Source organism: Abramis brama (genome assembly GCF_963993115.1).
Source record: "Abramis brama genome assembly, chromosome: 4".
Lineage (NCBI taxonomy): Eukaryota > Metazoa > Chordata > Actinopteri > Cypriniformes > Leuciscidae > Abramis > Abramis brama.
Genome location: NC_139966.1, coordinates 53,785,128 through 53,804,627, shown reverse-complemented (window position 1 = coordinate 53,804,627; position 19,500 = coordinate 53,785,128). Strand labels below are relative to the sequence as shown.

General features: G+C 39.6%; 2 protein-coding genes across 2 annotated transcripts; both read left to right on the top strand.

The window, feature by feature from the left end:
• Positions 1–3,877: 3,877 nt before the first annotated feature.
• On the top strand, positions 3,878–5,008 carry LOC311081454 (uncharacterized protein). Its single transcript, XM_084111991.1, has 3 exons — positions 3,878–3,943; positions 4,052–4,355; positions 4,436–5,008. Exons 1-3 carry the CDS (start codon positions 3,900–3,902, stop codon positions 4,757–4,759), a joined length of 672 nt encoding a protein of 223 aa, XP_083968117.1. The 5' UTR covers positions 3,878–3,899; the 3' UTR covers positions 4,760–5,008.
• An 8,626-nt stretch (positions 5,009–13,634) lies between these two features.
• phyh (phytanoyl-CoA 2-hydroxylase) lies at positions 13,635–18,579 on the top strand. Its single transcript, XM_084110940.1, has 9 exons — positions 13,635–13,795; positions 14,123–14,181; positions 14,385–14,495; positions 15,097–15,265; positions 15,360–15,441; positions 15,697–15,878; positions 15,961–16,110; positions 17,524–17,658; positions 17,740–18,579. Exons 1-9 carry the CDS (start codon positions 13,730–13,732, stop codon positions 17,791–17,793), a joined length of 1,008 nt encoding a protein of 335 aa, XP_083967066.1. The 5' UTR covers positions 13,635–13,729; the 3' UTR covers positions 17,794–18,579.
• Positions 18,580–19,500: the final 921 nt, after the last annotated feature.

Genomic DNA, 19,500 nt, shown 5'->3' with positions numbered 1-19,500 from the left:
TTGAACATTCTCATAGTAACAACAATAATCCTCTTGTCTTGTCCAAGAGTACAGTTTAATAATGGCTTGTAACAGGTGCACAATTGGTAACTGTCCCAGTAACAGTTTGGAAATTAAATCTGTAGAGGACGTCTATGAATTTTTATCAGAGAAAAATATTGACATTGATTATGAGACGATCCGGGTGGACTTCCTTATAAAATTACAGAACGGCAGCCTTCAGGCGGAGCAATACGTCAACTTCACCATACAGAACATCGGCTATCTACTGAAATTTAGAAAATTACTACTCCCACAAATAACTATAAGACATAATATAAGACAATTTAAGCTTTTTTGAGAGGAAAATTAATGTATATGAGTTACAAATATCACAAAGTTAAAAATTAAAGGGTAACACTTTACGGTAAGGGAGGGTACATGAATTATCATGAATTCATGTATAAATTCATGCATGAAATATGCATTCATTCATGCATTAATATCTCATGAATCATCAGGAACTAACACGAGTTCAACGTTTTTCATTCATGACTTCATGGATGAACAACACCTTAATAAAAACATTAACTAAGATGAGTACATCATCATGAATTATGATACATTACGCATGATCATGATGGGTTTTTTTTGTTTACAAAAAAATTGGTCTTTACCACCCATTGTGGATAAAGCTATGGTTATGGTACATGAATCATCACGAATTCATGCATAAAAAAGCATTAATTCATGCATGCAAGACTACTCTTCGAATTATTAAAGGAATGTACAAAAATCCACATTACCTTATGCATGCATACAGGCCAGAACAGTAAATCAATTAATGTGAGAACTGTTTTCCTGAAATAGCCTGCAGGTAAGTGGACAGACCCCAACATTGGCCAATCACAGCACATAACATACAAATTCTGTTGGCATTCAAATACAGTAGTCATCATTAACTAAGCATTATTTATCAATGACTTCATCATGTGTGTGGCCCCTCAACTAAAGTGGTGACTTGGTGCTTTGAAACACTGATGAACAATGTGGCATAACTGTGAAATGAATATGATCATGAAAGTTCAAGCCTTTGCAAACAATGTACTGTGGACACAAATGGACTTTGATCTTAACTTTACTGTTTTATTCTTAAATGGTATAAACCAGTTAAAAACCATAAAGCTGTTTAAAGAATTCCACAAACAGCTTGATCTCTTTTTGGGTAAAGAGTCACCTTTTAATGTATAAAGCTACTGATGTGGACTCCTCCTTATCATGAAATTGTAAAACAGCTTTATGGTTTTGTAAAGAGTTTTCAGATATACAGGCACTTAAAATAAAGTTCATGGTGTATGTACTGAATTCCTTCTCAGCTCTTTCCAGCTGTTGATTTAACTGGTTTATACCGTTTAAGAATAAAGCAGTAAAGTTACAGCCTGTGGTCTCATTGTTAATACGTAGGTATTAATACGTAATTTTCAAAGATAGAAAGCGTACTTTTTTGTACGTTTGGATATATGCTGAAACGTATAATATGGACGTATCTGCAACGTTTAAACGTAACATTATTACGATTTTACAGCTAAAAAACGTACGTTAAACTATTTACGAATATTTCATGTCATAAAGATATCTGTATAATTTCACTTTTACCATTTTATAGATTATAACTGTAAGATCTCTTAACCCTACAAATATTAAAAGGATAAAACGTAACGTTAATGGACAGATATGTGTAGGGAAATGGCAGTTTTATTAACAATATATAGCATTAAAAGATAGTTTGAGCCACTAATCCTACCCTAAACCTAACAATTTCTTAAAACTACGTAACTTAGGCTACAATTATAAATTAAAACAACAGACAGACACGTATAATTACAATCATTTATTTATTGAGAAAATGTCAAAACCGGTACCAAAAGTCGTTCACATGACGATGTGTCGCAGTCCTCTCTGGTAGTATATAATAGTTTTGTATGAGGTAACGTTACATAGCAAAATTTAAGTTATTAATCCATGAAAAATGTTAATCCTGTTTCGGTTCGCTGTTCGCTCTGTGAAGGCGCGCGCGCTTCTCCATTTCAAATGTAGTACACCTTAAACACGGCATGTCGCAATCTGTGACGAAGCATGCGAGAGCCAATGAGCGTTTGATATCACTGCCGTAAAACATGTCGTAACGCTTCGGGCGCAATTTTTGAATTTGAATTCACCACGAGTGCGGGATTGACGTTTACGGTCTCTGCTGAGAAATGGAGATGAAGATCACTGGATAAAGGGCTGCATTTGGATCTGTTTCTTGCAAACAACGAATGGATTCTAAAGATTTGGATTACATCAAGCTAATAAAATTGATGTCTTTTGTGAATTTATGTTTTGCGATAGTGAATTTATGTTTATAGGCGAAAACGCCTTTTGTGTCTCACGGTAAATAAACCAAATATTACAAAATGGTTAAACGATTAAAGAAGGTATTTTTAAGGTTTTAAAGTGTATTCTTGTTTAACACCATGTAGGCTAATCCTCTGAAACGAGTTTGCAGCAGAAGGCACGAACCGAAATGTTATTATTTATGAGTAACGTTATTATATGAGTAACGTTAAACTGTATTAATAAATGCGACTGAAAATTGAATTGATAAGACAATTGAATGCAATAGAGTCAAAATATTAATGCCACGATTTTAATATGCATAAGTTAAATAGGAATACGCACAAATTTGTACGTCGGTAAAGTTGTTTACGTAAATAAATTACGTTTTTGTGCTGTCAATACGTAAATGTTATACGTTTTAGTGCTGTAAATACGTCAGTATTATGCGTTTCTGTGTGTATAAAACGTAAATAAATGTACGTATGGTAGAACTACACTTTATGTAAAAATGCAAACGTATTCTCATGAGATCACGTTGCAAGTTAAGATCAAAGTCCATTTGTGTCCACAGTACATTGTTTGCAAAGGCTTGATGTTCATATTCATTTCACAGTTATGCCACATTGTTCATCAGTGTTTCAAAGCACCAAGTCACCACTTTAGTTGAGGGGCCACACACGATGAAGTCATTGATAAATAATGCTTAGTTAATGATGACTACTGTATTTGAATGCCAACAGAATTAGTATGTTATGTGCTGTGATTGGCCACTGTGGGGGTCTGTTTTTTTGTAAACAAAAAAAAAACATCATGATCATGCCTAATGTATCATAATTCATGATGATGTACTCATCTTAGTTAATGTTTTTATTAAGGTGTTGTTCATCCATGAAGTCATGAATGAAAAGCGTTGAACTCGTGTTAGTTCCTGATGATTCATGAGATATTAATGCATGAATGAATGCATATTTCATGCATGAATTTATACATGAATTCATGATAATTCATGTACCCTTACCGTAAAGCAGGGATAGGCAACTCCGGTCCTGGAGGGCCACTATCCTGCAGAGTTTAGCTTCAGCCCTCATAAAAACTCACCTGCCTGTATCTATCTAGTAATCCCGAAAACACTGATTGCCTTGTTCAGGTGTGTTTAATTAGGGTTGGAGCTAAACTCTGCAGGACAGTGGCCCTCCAGGACCGGAGTTGCCTATCCCTGCCGTAAAGTGTTACCTAAATAATTAAGATGTTTTTCAGGTAATTTATTTAAAATCTGTGAGATTTAAATTGTTTTTTAAAAGTTAAATTTGTTGAAATGTTTTTAGATAAATGAAAGAGTACCTATGACACACAAAAAACCCTATGATGTTATTCTCAGAATCTATTGCCTCAACTGATGTGCAATCAGATTTAAAAAAAAATTACTAAGTTATTCACAGAATCTATTGACACAATTCAGCATTAGCTAATAAACTGCCACTATAAAATAACTGTAGAAATAACAGATTACAGATCGGAGCTGAAGACAAGTGCACTGAAAGATGAAGACCGCGACCCTCCTGTGTCTCTGTTTCTTAGGTTTCAGGTGAGTCCTTCCATTTTCATGATACCGGGGTATAAATGAATGTATAATGTTGTAATGAAAAGTCTTCAGTGATGATTTGTGCATATCTGAGACACAGTTTGCTTTTAGTTACAGTTTGGCAGCCAGCTCTGTGGAAGATGTGTACGAATATCTGTGGGAGAAGAATAAAGACATTGCCAATAAGGCACTCGGGACTGACTTCCTGATACAGATGCAGAACGGCAGCCTTCAGGCGGAGCGATACGTCAACTTCACCATACAGGACATCGGCTATCTACTGAAAGTGACCAGAATGCTGAAGACATTGAGTGGAAATGAAACTCAGCCCACTGAACTCAGGGACTTCATGAAAGACAGATACTCAAGCTACAAAAGCTTTGCAGACTCCATGCTCAAACAATATTTTTTCAAGGTAAGAACAGAAACACAGACTTCAAACTTTCAAGCTAGTTCTGAATCCACTGAAGATGCTTTATATTCTCGTTTCTCCAGGGTGAGCCTCTCATCCAGCAGACTCCAGCTATGAGGAAGTATCTGTCGTTCTACAAAAACCTGATGGAAAAAGAAGATCCGCTGTACTTTGCTGTGGGTCTCTTGCCCTGCGCTAGACTCTGGGTGTGGTTGAGTAATAATCTCAGCACACCTCCAACCAATGCCTACTACACTTGGAAGGTGGAGAATATGGACGGCCATCCCGAGAAACACTACAGAGCTCTGCTGAACAAGTCTCTGAACACACCTGAAAAAGTGGCCAAGGCTAACGATATATTCCGTACACAGATGCAGAATGAGCATGATTTCTTCTTCTCATCTTGAGTAGATTGATAGTAGAAAATGCAAACGCTGTCTGAGCAATTAAACTTCTCATGAAAAAAGTATATGCAATTATTTTCCTAATATTGATTGATGTTTTTGATGGCTTCTTTTAAAATTATGCCTGTAATAATTTAAAAATAATTTAATATTATACCAAGTTAAATTTAAGCTTTTAATATTTAAAAACTGTATGTACGCAACCACATTTTTTGAGGAGTTTACAAACAATAATAAAAACAATACAATTAATTTACATTTTGTCTGAATATTTAATGACTGTTATATTACCCATCTGTACAATAACCTTTAATAATCATGAAGAGCTATTGAATTATGTCTGATAGCTCACACTACTTTTGTTATATCTAAATTCTGAAAAATATATTCCACACTTTATGGTGTTATATGGTTACAATATAATATAATATAATATAATATAATATAATATAATATTATAGTGTGATTTTGTAATCACATGTTGTATTTTATAGTAGATTTTGTAAGTGTTGGGGACTGCCCCACTGATGCCGGTTTTTAAGGGTGTTAACCACTTCAGTACTCTGATCAGGGAGTCTGAGTCATCAAATTTCTTTCCACCATTTATTTAGGTACAGGGTTTCACCATATACACACTGATGCATTGGAGGTAGTTTCTGCAATAAACAATAAATCAGAAATAAATAACTAAATGTTAAACATAAATATACTGTTACAGTTAACAGCGCACTTTTCCACATTAAGCAATATTAACAACTTGTAGTTTGTGGACGAATAATTACTGGAGTAATACAATATAAAGATGCATATAAACAACTTGATACATTATACAATGTCCCCATCGCGATATGAAAGCATTACAAGTATAGAATATATCACACGAAATCAGCAACATGTGTAAACAAGATACTAACAACATTAGCAAAGATAAGCCGCGATGCTAGCGGCATTTTCACGTGCATTTCACATGGTGAACTAATTATCATAAAGATCGCGAAAACCAACAATATCACAAAGGCTTAACATCGCAAACAGATTCAGCAGTATAAACATCCAGTATTACACACATAAAGTCATAGAATAAACTTACTTCGTCAATAACTTTTGCCCTGCACTTGACGGTGCTGCACAGGTGGAAAACTGCGTCACATTCTGTTAGCTCTGCATGCGTAACCAATAGCGCAACACTTACGCCGAACACGTATCATAATAAAAGTCACATCTTGCATATTTACATAATACAAGCTCTTACCGAATATAAAAGCATAAGAGACAAATAAAAGTAAAGAATTCACAACAGCCGCCCCCACAGTTGAGCAGCAAATGTGCAAGTTAAGGGAATTCTTTAAGAGTCTTCGTCCTCAAAGGCTAGCAATGGAATGAGGCGAGCTACTGGCCTAGTGTACACTTTGCCTTGAACAGTGACATCCACTGTTCTGACACATCCATCACTGCTGACCACCGTCTTGGCAACTTTGACAATGGGCCACTGAGCCCTGGGAAGTTTTGGATCAATTATCAAAACCACTGATCCTACGGTCAGAGTCTGATGGCTTGTGCCATTTCTGGCGTGTCTGTAGTGTGGGCAAGTAATTCCTTGTAAACTGAGTCCAGAACTGGTCCACAAGATTTTGACAATGGCGCCATCTGCGCCGCCCCATTTTTCCTGAAGCATACGCCACCTGCGGAAGTGATGCATCTCGCCGCCCCATGAGGAGAAGGTTTGGAGTAATGGCGTCTAGATCTGCAACATCTGTGGAGACATATCCAAGGGGTTTTGAATTCAAAATGCCCTCTACCTCTACTAATAATGTAGACAGGACATCTTCTGAGATGGACTGACTTCCAACTGCCACCTGTAGAGCAGCTTTAATGGAGCGGACCTCTCGTTCCCAAACGCCACCAAAATGAGGAGCATTAGGCGGATTGAACTTGAAGAGGATCTGGTAATCAGCTAGCTGCTCTTTTAATTGAGATTCCATAGCGGCAAAGGCTTCATGCAGTTCTCGATCAGCACCTCGAAAGTTTGTGCCACAGTCTGACCTGATCTCCTTTGGTCTGCCACGTCTGGCTATGAATCTACGAAGAGCAAGCAGGAAGGCATCCGCATCCAAGGAGTTGAGAAGCTCTATGTGAACAGCTCTTGTGGTGAGGCATTTGAAAATGACGCCCCAACGTTTCTCAACCCTCCTGCCCATTTTAACATGATAAGGGCCGAAGCAGTCCACTCCAGTGGAATAAAACGGTGGACAGAGAAGTCTGAGCCTCTCTGGAGGCAGGTCTGCCATCTGTGGTATCTTAGGCTTAGCTCTCCACCGCTGACATGATGAACAGTTAAGCTGATGGTGTTTAACAGCTTGCCGCCCTCTCAAGACCCAGTACTGTCTCCGGAGTTCCGCATACACTCTCTCTGTGCCTGGGTGCAATAAGCGTTCATCAAAGTCTTTAATGAGGAGCTTTGTTGCTGGATGCCGCGAATCTAGCACTATGGGGTGAATCTGTTCAACATTTGGGCTTTCCAGCCTCCGTAATCGTCCTCCAACTCTGATTACATTAGTTACTGTATCCCACTCTGGAGCAAGACATATTAGTCGACTGTGGTTTGGTATTGGTTTGTGTGTTTTGAGTGCTATGGTCTCCTCAGGGAAGCTCTGAGCCTGACACTTCCTCAGTAGGATCAACTCTGCTTCACGAGGATCAATGGGCTTGATGTTTGCAGAATCATCTGTCAATTGTTGACATACCTGTCGAGTGGCTTCCACTAACTCTTTCCAGGTGCTGAACTGAGTGGCATCAGGAAGAGTATGATCTGATTCCACAGAGGTTAGGCAGCAGATAGTGACACCTTTCAGTTCAGGTAACTCTTCTGACCTTGCCGGTTCAGGTCTCTTTGGCCAGTGCTCAGGACTCAGTTTTAGAAATAACGGTCCCTGACTCCAGCGTCCAGGAACAGTAAAACTTGAGAGTGGTTTTCCTCTAGTGACGTCATCCGCTGGGTTTTGCTGTGTGTCCACATACCGCCAAGCAGTGTGCTCTGTCAACTCCTGGATTTCTGAGACTCGTGTTCCAACAAAGACTTTGAATCTACAAGAGTCGGACTGAAGCCACTCCAACACTGTTGTAGAATCCGTCCACAGAATTGTCTGCTGAATTGTGAGAGTGATCTCATCTTTCAGAAGCTTCGCTAGCTGTGCTCCTGCTAATGCTGCGCAGAGCTCCAAGCGAGGCATGGACTGTTGCCTCCTGGGAGCAACTCGGGATCTGGCCATGACGAAAGTGGTATGGACGGCATCTTCTGTGTACTCTACCAAGTAAGCCACAGCCCCATATGCTCGTTCTGATGCGTCACAAAACACATGGAGGTCATACGCCCGTTGTACATCATTGGGCACTGAAGAGTAACAGCGGGGAATTGTTATGGTGCTGAGATACTTTAACTCACGTTCCCATGTGTCCCAGGCAGTGTGAAGATCTTGTGGCAGATTCGGGTCATCCCAATCTCTTCTTTTGGACCATAGTTGTTGAATGAGCACTTTTGCTCGTGTGGTGAAAGGCACAATGAACCCCAATGGGTCATACTGCGTTGCTAACACTTGATAAGCTGTTCTCATTGTTAATGCAGCATGTTCAATGGGACGATATTGGTATCCCAGTGTATCAGCAGCACAGTTCCACCTGAGACCCAAAGTTGGTTCCATTGGATCAGTCCTGTTCTGTTCAAGCCATTGTTCTGCAGCTGCAGACCTTGCTTCTGTGGGTAGATGTGAGATCACAGATGGCTGGTTGCTAGCCCATTGTCTGAGGTCAAAACCACACGTTGTAAGTAGACTGCGCAGTTGATCAACTGTAAGCTTGGCCTCAGATGTGGTTGGAAAGCTAGCCAGATAGTTGTCCACATAAAAACTCTGCTGCACTATCTGTAGAGCTCCTGGGTAACTCTCTTGGTTATTGCGGGCATGCTGTTGCACAGCAAAAATGGCACAACATGGGCTGCTGGTTGTACCAAATGGCAAGACTTGCCACTCATAGACGTCTGGACAGTTCTCAGAGTGCAGATCTCGCCAGATGAAGCGGAGAAGCGGTCTGTCCTCAGGCAGCAAGCGGACCTGATGGAACATTCCACGGATATCTGCACTTACAGCCACGTGATGTTGACGGAATCTCAAAAGAACGCCCAACAATGATGGGCCAAGTGCAGGCCCTGGCAGCAACTGATCATTCAGAGATAGGCCTTGATACTTGAATGAACAATTAAAGACCAATCTCGGTTTATCGTTGTGACACACCAGGTGGTGGGGAATATACCAGACCTCCTCTGACTTGGTGACTTCTTCGGGTTGAAGCTTGGTAACATAGCCTGCCTTAACAAGCTTAGTAATCTCACCAGAGTAGACAGCAGCTTTGTCGGGGTCTCTCTGAAGTTTCTTCTCGGTACTCCTCAGACTAGGCATGACAGACTGGATTGTGCTAGTGAGTTTTGTAACACCAGGTTTGCGCAGAAGGGGGGTGGCATAACGCTGAACATTGTCTACCTGAATTCTCTGTGTTCTGCAATCGAGAAGTTTAACTGCTTCTTGATCTTCCCTGGATCGAACCACCAGTTTCTCATTTCGATAAGGCAGGATGTCAAGTTGCCATAACTTCTCAACATTACGGTAGAGCAAGTCATTGGGACAGGTGGTTGTCACGAAAAGACACTGATGCACTGAGCTGTGGCTTGTGGTGCTCTCCTCTGCCCCTTGTAGGGCCCACCCAAGGGCTGTGTGCACTGCAGCTGGACCACCTTTGGTTCCTTGACGGACTGGCTTATCTGCTGTGATAAGATGGACATTGTCTGATCCTATCAGTACCAGTGGACGTACATTTTGGAATGACTGTAATGGGAGCCCTCTGAGGTGGGCATACCGTCTCTGAAGTCTCTGCACTGGATATGATTGCTCTACTAAGTCCAAACCTGAAGCTGTGAAGGCCCCAAGTATCTGGAAGCGGCTCTTTGGTTCACTTTTCGGAGAGATTTCCAAGTTGATCTTGGACCCAGAAAGGTGAGTGATGTCAGATCGTACTGTGCGTAGAGCCAGAGTTTCAGGTTCACCCTTCAACTGAAGCATTTGTACTGCCATTGGTAAGATCATGGTTCGCTGTGCTCCGTCGTCTAGTACAGCGTAAGTCTCCACTGACTTGGACTTGCTGTGTAGCAACACTGGAACCACTTTGAGAAGCACTCTGAAAGTCGCACTAGCAGGTGTGAGGTAAATCCGACTCTCTGACGTACCTGCTGTGTTTGTTGGATTATCACGTGCTATGTGGTGAAGCACTTGTAGATGGATTCCACCACAGTCACTGCATGGCTTCTTAAGGTTACACATCTCTGGTTCATGTAGTCGTGCACATCGCCAGCATCGCTTTCCATCAGAAATCCACTTTTGTAGGTCTGTGACCGACTGCTCTTTGATGTTGTCACAACGTGTGATGTAGTGCTCTTTACTATTGCAAAAGAGGCAGTGTACCTTGAGTGGTTTCTTTTGTTTGGGCTCTTTGGGATGGGTAGAGGGCGCAGTCTCAGCGGAGGAGGCACCATGATAAAAAACTACACTTGGCCCCTTTGTTTTAGCTGAGGGTTTCTCTTTCCCAACCCCTGGAAGTTTCTCATGCTGGTAGCGCTGCACTAATCGAATCGACAGTCTCTGCTGCTGTGCTTTGACTTGTAGCCAACCGGCAAAGTCCTGCAGATTGTAGGGGTTAAGACTTATAGAGTTGAGCTTCCCCTGCTGTTGAAGGAACTCAATGAAGCCATCTCGTAGATACTTCGGCAGCTTGCTAAGTAGTCGGTCCACGTGTGAGCAGCAGTTCAGCTCCATCCCTCTGGATCCCTCTAATGACAGCAGCATACTGACCAAAAGATGAACTCTTAAGGCAAAGCTTTGAAAGCTGTGGCTATCATTGGGCTTTACATCTGGTGATGTAAGGATGGCTGCTATCTCACTTTGAGCCAGTTGATGTGGCTGACCGTACTGTAGCTGAAGGGCTTGCATAGCTGCTGAATACGGATATGGATGATGCCGGCAAGACTGCCCTATCATTTGAGCTTCAGGCAGTTTAAGATGCTCCAACAGTACATGGTATTTGTACTTCTCAGTTAGCTCTGGGTAAGGCTCAAGCAAATTGTCAAGCGCCAGCTTCATATTTGCAAATTCCCTTTCGCTGTCACTCGTGAAGTCAGGAATTTTAGGTTTAGGGGGACTATGCAATGTCCGATGAGGCATCTGGTGGAACTGCAGTCTGGGCTGGCATGAGCTGTGGTGCGGCTGCTGCAGTGTTCACTGAAGGGACTAAACCAGAGACCACATTTTGAGAGGGTAGATAGCTGAATAAAGTGGGTGTGTTCACCGGCTGTATCTGTGAATATGGTGTTGCAAGATAGCGGTGAGGTGCCATAGAATGCGGATAGACAGGTGCCGGCGAAATTAGCTGTTGTGTCTCAAGGGGCTGGAATGTTCGTTCAGCTTCGTAAGTTACAGCTCGTTCTTGATTGGGCGGAACTCTGGACGAATGAGAGGGAGCAGGCTCATATAGTTGTGGTAATTGTGAGTGATGCGAAACAGGAGATGCCATGCCAGAGGAGATAGGGGAATACTGTAAACCTGTAGTTTGTGGATGACTTGGTTGAACTGGAGCAAATCCACAGTTGCGACTTTTCACCTCTGGTTCAGGATCAGTATTTGTTATATGTAACCTTTCCTCTTGTAGCACTGTGCCTCGTGAGAGTAAGGGTGGAGGGCTTACATAGCTAGAAGGTGCAGGTGAAGATTGTAGCGATGATGTAACAGCCTGTACCTGTTCATTGTCCTCGTTTTCCTGTTCCTCCCTCAAGAATGATTTAATGTGCTCCATCATCTTGTCTCGGCGATGCTTTCGTTTCTTAAGCCGACCTAATTTCCGGAGAAGATTGTCCATTTCAGCTGTCTCCTCTTTCTCCTTCTCGTTCATGGATTCCATTAATTTATTTAATGAGTCCATACTCAATAAGTCTGCTTGACTTGGACTGGGCGTGTCTCGACGCCCACCTTGGCTGGAGTCTGCATTTGCTTGACTTGTATACACTGCGGCTGCTGCTCCTCTCTGCTCATCTGACTCCCTATGAACAGGAATGGAGGAAAGGGCAGGTCGGTGATGGAAGTCAAGGATGTAATCCTCAAGGTGCCTTGGGGCTTGGCATTGCCGTGATGGTCTAGCTTGAGGAGGAGATGTTGGTTTGCCATCTGATGACATTCTGAAGCAGTTAAGGATCCGGCTCGAAGGACCATTTGTTGGGGACTGCCCCACTGATGCCGGTTTTTAAGGGTGTTAACCACTTCAGTACTCTGATCAGGGAGTCTGAGTCATCAAATTTCTTTCCACCATTTATTTAGGTACAGGGTTTCACCATATACACACTGATGCATTGGAGGTAGTTTCTGCAATAAACAATAAATCAGAAATAAATAACTAAATGTTAAACATAAATATACTGTTACAGTAAACAGCGCACTTTTCCACATTAAGCAATATTAACAACTTGTAGTTTGTGGACGAATAATTACTGGAGTAATACAATATAAAGATGCATATAAACAACTTGATACATTATACAATGTCCCCATCGCGATATGAAAGCATTACAAGTATAGAATATATCACACGAAATCAGCAACATGTGTAAACAAGATACTAACAACATTAGCAAAGATAAGCCGCGATGCTAGCGGCATTTTCACGTGCATTTCACATGGTGAACTAATTATCATAAAGATCGCGAAAACCAACAATATCACAAAGGCTTAACATCGCAAACAGATTCAGCAGTATAAACATCCAGTATTACACACATAAAGTCATAGAATAAACTTACTTCGTCAATAACTTTTGCCCTGCACTTGACGGTGCTGCACAGGTGGAAAACTGCGTCACATTCTGTTAGCTCTGCATGCGTAACCAATAGCGCAACACTTACGCCGAACACGTATCATAATAAAAGTCGCATCTTGCATATTTACATAATACAAGCTCTTACCGAATATAAAAGCATAAGAGACAAATAAAAGTAAAGAATTCACAACAGTAAGCATAGTGTGTAGTTGTACTTGGAGTCAATTGTTTTATTTGTGATAACGCAATGAAACATGCCAATTGTGCCAACATAATATTTTTTTGCAAACCAAGTTTGGAGTTTTGTTTTGCCCTGATTTAAAAATAAAACTTCCTCATATTTTGTTGGTTTAATTAAACTTAATTAAGCTTATAAATCATACTAAGTGATGTTTTTGATCATGTAAATAAAGTAAGTTTTATGTGATTGGTAGGTTTAGGGTTAAGGGGATAGAAGTTTGTAATATAAAAGTCATTGTGTTTATGGAAAGTTCCCATAATATGTGAAAACCCAACATGTGTGTGTTTGTGTGTGTAACAATCTATATTTCAGCTCTTATCTGTAATTCAAACTGTTATTTCTACAGTGAACCGTTTTATTGTGGCAGTTTATTAGCAAATGCAGAATTGTGGCAATTGATGCTGCCAAAATAACATCATTGTTAAATCATAGTTTAACACATTGTTTTGTGTAGATAAAAGTGCTAATTTTGAATCTTGCAAGCGTCTTTATCATCCCCGTTGACTCCATAATCTATAATGGCTTTATATATTTTAAAACATATAATAATCATATATAATAATATTTATCATAAATAATTGTATTTATTTATTATTTAGTTAAAGTTTCATAGGTTTTTCATATATATTTATTTATTTCAGAGAGGTTTTGTTGGTTAATGACTACTGTAGGCTACATCAAAAGTCCTCCAAGTCTTTGTGACACCATAAGCTATGCAGTGCAAGTGTAGGTGCACTTTACCCCCGTTATATAACGTTAAACACATACACACAGAGTCAAACGCACTGCAGATCAGTTCACTTCGTCTACACTTTACTGGATTAAAGATGTCCCGGGCCGCAGAAAGATTAAAAGTGGTTTTGAATCATCTGGACCGGTCCCACGGCGCTGTCGTATCCTTTTAGAGACGTTTTTCGAGCGAGCGGCGCGATGTACTTGAACGCGTGCGATCGAGGAAGCTGAAGGCGCGTCTGCCTCAAACATAGCGGCTGTTCCGGGATCTCACACACAGTACAAGCCGAGGCATTACGGACAGGCCTACTTTTTATCGATGGAAATACATATTTCTAACAACATTGGATCATGTTTTAATTATAATTTCTATTTTGCTATGATAAATAAATCAAATAAAGCACAGGCATTGCTTTACGTTACATTTGTTTTGTTTGTATTATGGTGTTGACATGTTATATATTATGAACTTTAACCTTATTATTCAGCGAGCATCCTTCACTTCTGCCCAAAATGTGTCCTATCATCATCATCCTCAAGCCTTTCAGTTAGTCAGCTGATCTTTCAATGTATTTTCCTTGTAGTTATCATCATGTACAACGCATTTTATAATTGTTTTAGTCTTTAAATATTGCTGAAATTCCATTAAGTAGACTTTAATTAATTTTAATCAATAATAAATTCAGTAATGTGACGTCTATATAGTTGGTTCTTTGTCTGGTTGTAAAGTATGTTCTGGTTTGTCTGCAGATACACTTTTGACACAGATCTCCTGACTCCAGAACAGAGAATCGCCTATGAAAAGGATGGGTTCATACTCATCCGAAAATTGGTATCGGACGAGGATATTGACCAATTCAGGCAAGACTGATCAACACATTTTTTTAAATGCATTGAACATATTCATTTTAGTTTGTAACTATGGTTTTAAAACATAACTAAAGAAATATGTCAGCAAAGCTTGCTTTTTTTATTGAAATATTGAAGACTGAATACAAGAATGCATCCTGTTTGAACTGCCCCTAAATATACCATATAGATAGACAGTTTGACTATGGACTTTCAGCCACTGATAAACTTATCTAATGAGATGAGAATACAATGAACAATATATTGACTAAATGTCTCCACAATAATATAAAATCGTATATTATTTTTATTTGGGGAGCAAATATTGATAATTATTTATTTTGTAAAAGCAATGCACTATGTATCCACACAAGGTATTTTTGAATACAATTGTGTACATAATCACAGAGGGTTACATCACACAAATTCTAATATGTATGCAACACTGCCACTTTCAATCAATGAGAAATTCTGCTCAGTGGCATTAATAGGTGATTATTAGGCTACATGTACATGCGAGTAGATCATTAACAGAAACTCTGAACCGAAGTTTAAAGAGATCAGTGCTCTGCTTTGCACAAAGTCTGTACATAACTGAGTGTGTGTTTCGCAGGAAAGAGTTTGAGCGCATCTGTAAGAGAGAGGTGAAGGTGCCTGGTTTGTTGGTAATGAGAGATGTATCCATTGCTAAATCCGAGTTTGTTGAAGGCGAAAAGGCTGTTACCAAACTTCAAGACTTCCAAGAAGATCCCGAACTTTTCCGCTACTGCACTTTACCCCAGGTAGACGCGAACACAGAGTACTATGCAAAAAAATACACTCTGTAAAGCAACAACAAAATCTATTTTGAATTTAATCTGAATGCTTGTTTCTCAGATCCTGAAGTATGTGAAGTGTTTCACCGGACCCAACATCATGGCCATGCACACCATGCTCATCAACAAACCACCTGACACAGGTATAGATACACTTATCATGATTTACACAAGTTCGAAGTGTTCCTGAATCAACATCCTTGTTGGTGCGCAGGTGTGTTGGTCTGGTGATCGGATCAAGCAGAGTTATCTTGATTAACTGTGCATTTTTATGTGTAATTCATATACTCATCAAAATGTTTCCAGTATGCCATGGAAGATACATCCAAAACATGAAATGTGTGATGCAGAGGTTTGCATCTAAATACCTAAATGTGCACTTATTTCAAACTTCCTAGGTAAGAAGACTTCTCGCCATCCCATGCACCAGGATCTACACTACTTCCCCTTCCGACCTGCCGATCGCATTGTGTGTTCATGGACCGCCATGGAGAAAGTGCACCGGGAAAACGGCTGCCTGGTTGTCCTGCCTGGCTCACACCATGGCACTCTGCAGGAACACGACTACCCAGAATGGGAGGTGAGAGAGACACAGGAATGATGATGATTACACAGATGCTCTTCATCAGACAGCCTCATTTTGCTTCTTTGTTTCCTTCCAGGGTGGAATAAATAAGATGTACCACGGGGTGCGCAACTACGACCCAGACCATCCCAGAGTGCATTTAGAGATGGAGAAAGGAGATACAGTGTTTTTCCATCCTTTGCTGATCCACGGCTCAGGAATGAACCAAACCAAGGGATTTCGAAAGGTAGGGGGTACTTGCATGCATAAAAATTGAGCTTTTACTCTAGTATTTAAGACATTTCCCTCCCTGGTTGTAAAATCAAGACAGAGTTGACAGAGACGTGTAAATGGGGACCAATACCAATTTCTCAACCTCAAAACACATTCAGATGTGGTCAGGGATGCATTAGGTCACATTGCATTTGTAGTATTAACCATTGCATAACCATTTTAATGCAAATTTGGGGATATTGCATTAAAAAAACGCTGGATGGAAACGCCAAGTGCGCAATTTAGGCGTTTTTTATCTAATAAGTTGACGCGCATATAAACTACGATGAAAATTCACGTGACTTTGCCTCAGCAGAGATTGTGATTGGATAACTGGACTGAACAGCAGACAAATTTTATTTCACAGCATCTCAAAATGTTGGTTTGATCATTCTGAAATGCCTGAGCCAATGTCTGTCATCAAAATGATTTGGTTTAATTCCCTCCCAGAACCGTCTCGCATGATTGCGTTCCCAAACGCCAGGTAGCCGAGCGCAAGATAACATGGTAACATGTTTATTGCATTTCGTCTACACTCTCTGGGGCGCAAGTATTTTATGAGGTACAAGCCAAAGTGGCTTTTGCAGAAACTTCCATTTTTATTAGATATTTTGCGCCAATTTACCAGAAAGTGACGATTTTGCTCTTTTGAACACATGGGATGGAAACGATGCTTTATTCACAAATGTTTTGTGCAATATTCTAATTTTGCGTATAGGTTAAATTCGCAACTACTATCATACATATCTTACTGATGCAACATGTTATTTCAATAAAACGAGAGTTTAAAACTCAAATCTATATGACTCTAAAATAAAACCATTGTCAAATCTGAAATTTGGAAAAGTGTTCAATTACATACACAACAGCAACAATGCACTGAAAAAGTAAAGTAAGGGATTACTCTTAATTTTCTGCAATTTAATTAGTTCTGATGTAATTAAATTAAAAACTGTACATACTATAGAACAATTCTACATAAAACAACAGTGAAATTTAACATCTAATGTTAAAATGTATGTTTTTTTATGTAAGCTTTTCTCTTTAAATACTGTAATCAGTTCAAGAATAATTAATGCAATTTTATATTATTCATTTGAAAGATTTAAAAGAGCAGTTTCATGTCTATCCTTGTATTGTTCTACTGGTCAGGGTTGATATGGGATTTAGAAAGTGATTAGTAATAAATAATGCAATACTTTTCATTAGTAGAGAGAGTCATTAGTACAATAATCTAATTACACTGTTGGAGATGTCATTAGTAGCTAGTAATTACTTTTTTAAGAAAAACTTACTCAACACTATTCATCAACATGCAGTAACAACCAACTTAGTAAGTGCTGTATGTAGTCACTAAATCCAAGACTACTGTGTTCATTTATTTCAGGCCATCTCCTGTCACTATGCCAGCTCTGACTGCTATTACATAGATGTGAAAGGAACAACTCAGGAGAACATCAGCAATGAAGTGAAGGAACTAGCAGCTAAGAAGTATGGAGTTGACGATACAATCTCCTTTCAGGTGTGTTTCCAGCTTTAAACGCAAAGTTTCTTTCATGCACGTGGTTTATCTTCAACATGCATGCGTTTGCTCTTTATGCAGGACACTTGGGCTTTGCGGGGACGTCTGGTTCAAGGAGAAAGAACATCGATGTGACTTGTGACTCTTCTGTCTGGCTTAGAGAGAGGACGGCTTCTCAACCAGATTAATTAACAGCACACAGCTGTTTGTTAATTTGACAATTTCCTTAAAATTGATCATTATGGTTACATAATTGATACTTATGGAAAGTACAGCTTTCACCATCAGGTGGCAGTGTAGCGAGTAAATCATGGATCACACACACTGAACTGCCATCTGTGCCTGGGATGATCAGTCCTGATACCGATCTAACAATAGTGAAACCCAGACATTGTAATTTAAGCATCAACGGATATTGGTGTGGCTTTTCTTCAAGCGATGCAAGAACATTTGGGAATTCATTGTCTTGGATAAATACTTCAGGTGTTTGTGAGAGTGTTTCCTGCAAGTAATTATTAGTGAGGTTGTTGCTTATTAGTAGTACTTTGATGAGAATACGAGTTCACAGCAGGTACTTGGGAAGGAATAATCGAGTACAGCACTTAATCTGCCTTTATTTGATATAGATCCAGCTTTTTGCTGATGGTTTTGAAAGAATCAGAGGCAAAGCAAATAATTTTACCATTAATTCTGAAATATTAAAGGGATTAATATGTTTTATCAACATTAGATCAGGTCTAAACATACCTATTAAACTTTGACTCTACAGTAATACAAACATTTCCTTGATAATAACAGCCTTCAATCTAACAGGGAAAATCTAAAAAAAAGTTTCTACCATATATTTTTGCTTAATTTAAATAAAATATACGTATATGTGAATGCCAATGTTTAACTACAATAAATGCATTAAAAAAGGTACTGAACTTTACTGTGTATTTTTTTTTATGTGCTAAAAGTGACATTTGCACAAGAAACACCATTCCAGACTTTCGCCTATGCAGGAGAATATTTTCGAGAAGTTTCTCTGAAACTTGCATGCAGAGAGGACGCTAGGCCTATAGATAAATGGTAATGCTTGAGCAGATGAACGTTTTCAATTTAAATTAAAATTTGCATCGTTCGCATGCACAAGTGTTTTGTGCGCACACAGCGCAATAGCAGCCACCTTTGACTTGAGATCAGGCACTAGTGGTTTTCCAACCTCGATTTAGCAGATGTGAGTAGAATACACAATCTATTTATATATTTACCAGCTAACTGCAGTCCAAATCTTTGATCATGCTGATTAAAAGCAGAATAAGTGGGCATTTTAGGAGCAACCATGAATGCTTGTTTGTTTCTCTCTCTGCATACACACATATAATAAATCCCATACGTGCCCAGACTGCAGTCTCCATTAAAATCAAATTGCTTTTAGCAGAAAAGGTAGGTTCACTCAATGAAAGTGGCTATTTAAAGAGGTCCATGGTACAAACCAGTTCAAACCACACCCTAACAACAACCTTCCACAGAAACCAACAGTAAGGATGGGGCAGTGAGTTTGGTTCAGCTTGTTCACATTTGGCGTCAATAGTCTCTAAGATCAACAGTTTTTGAGAAACGCATTTATAGATTGAGCTTAAAGGGATAGTTCACCCAAAAATGAAAATTCTGTCATTGTTTATACATCCTCATGTTGTTCCAAAGGTCCATGAAGACGTTTAGCAGAATCTTCAGGCCGCTGTTTTCCATACGTTAAAAAGAAATGGGCTGTCAAGCTCCAAAAAAGCATGATAAAAGTAGTCCATATATCATCAAGTGGCCAAAACAAACCAGATTTGCATGTTACTAGCATTCCAT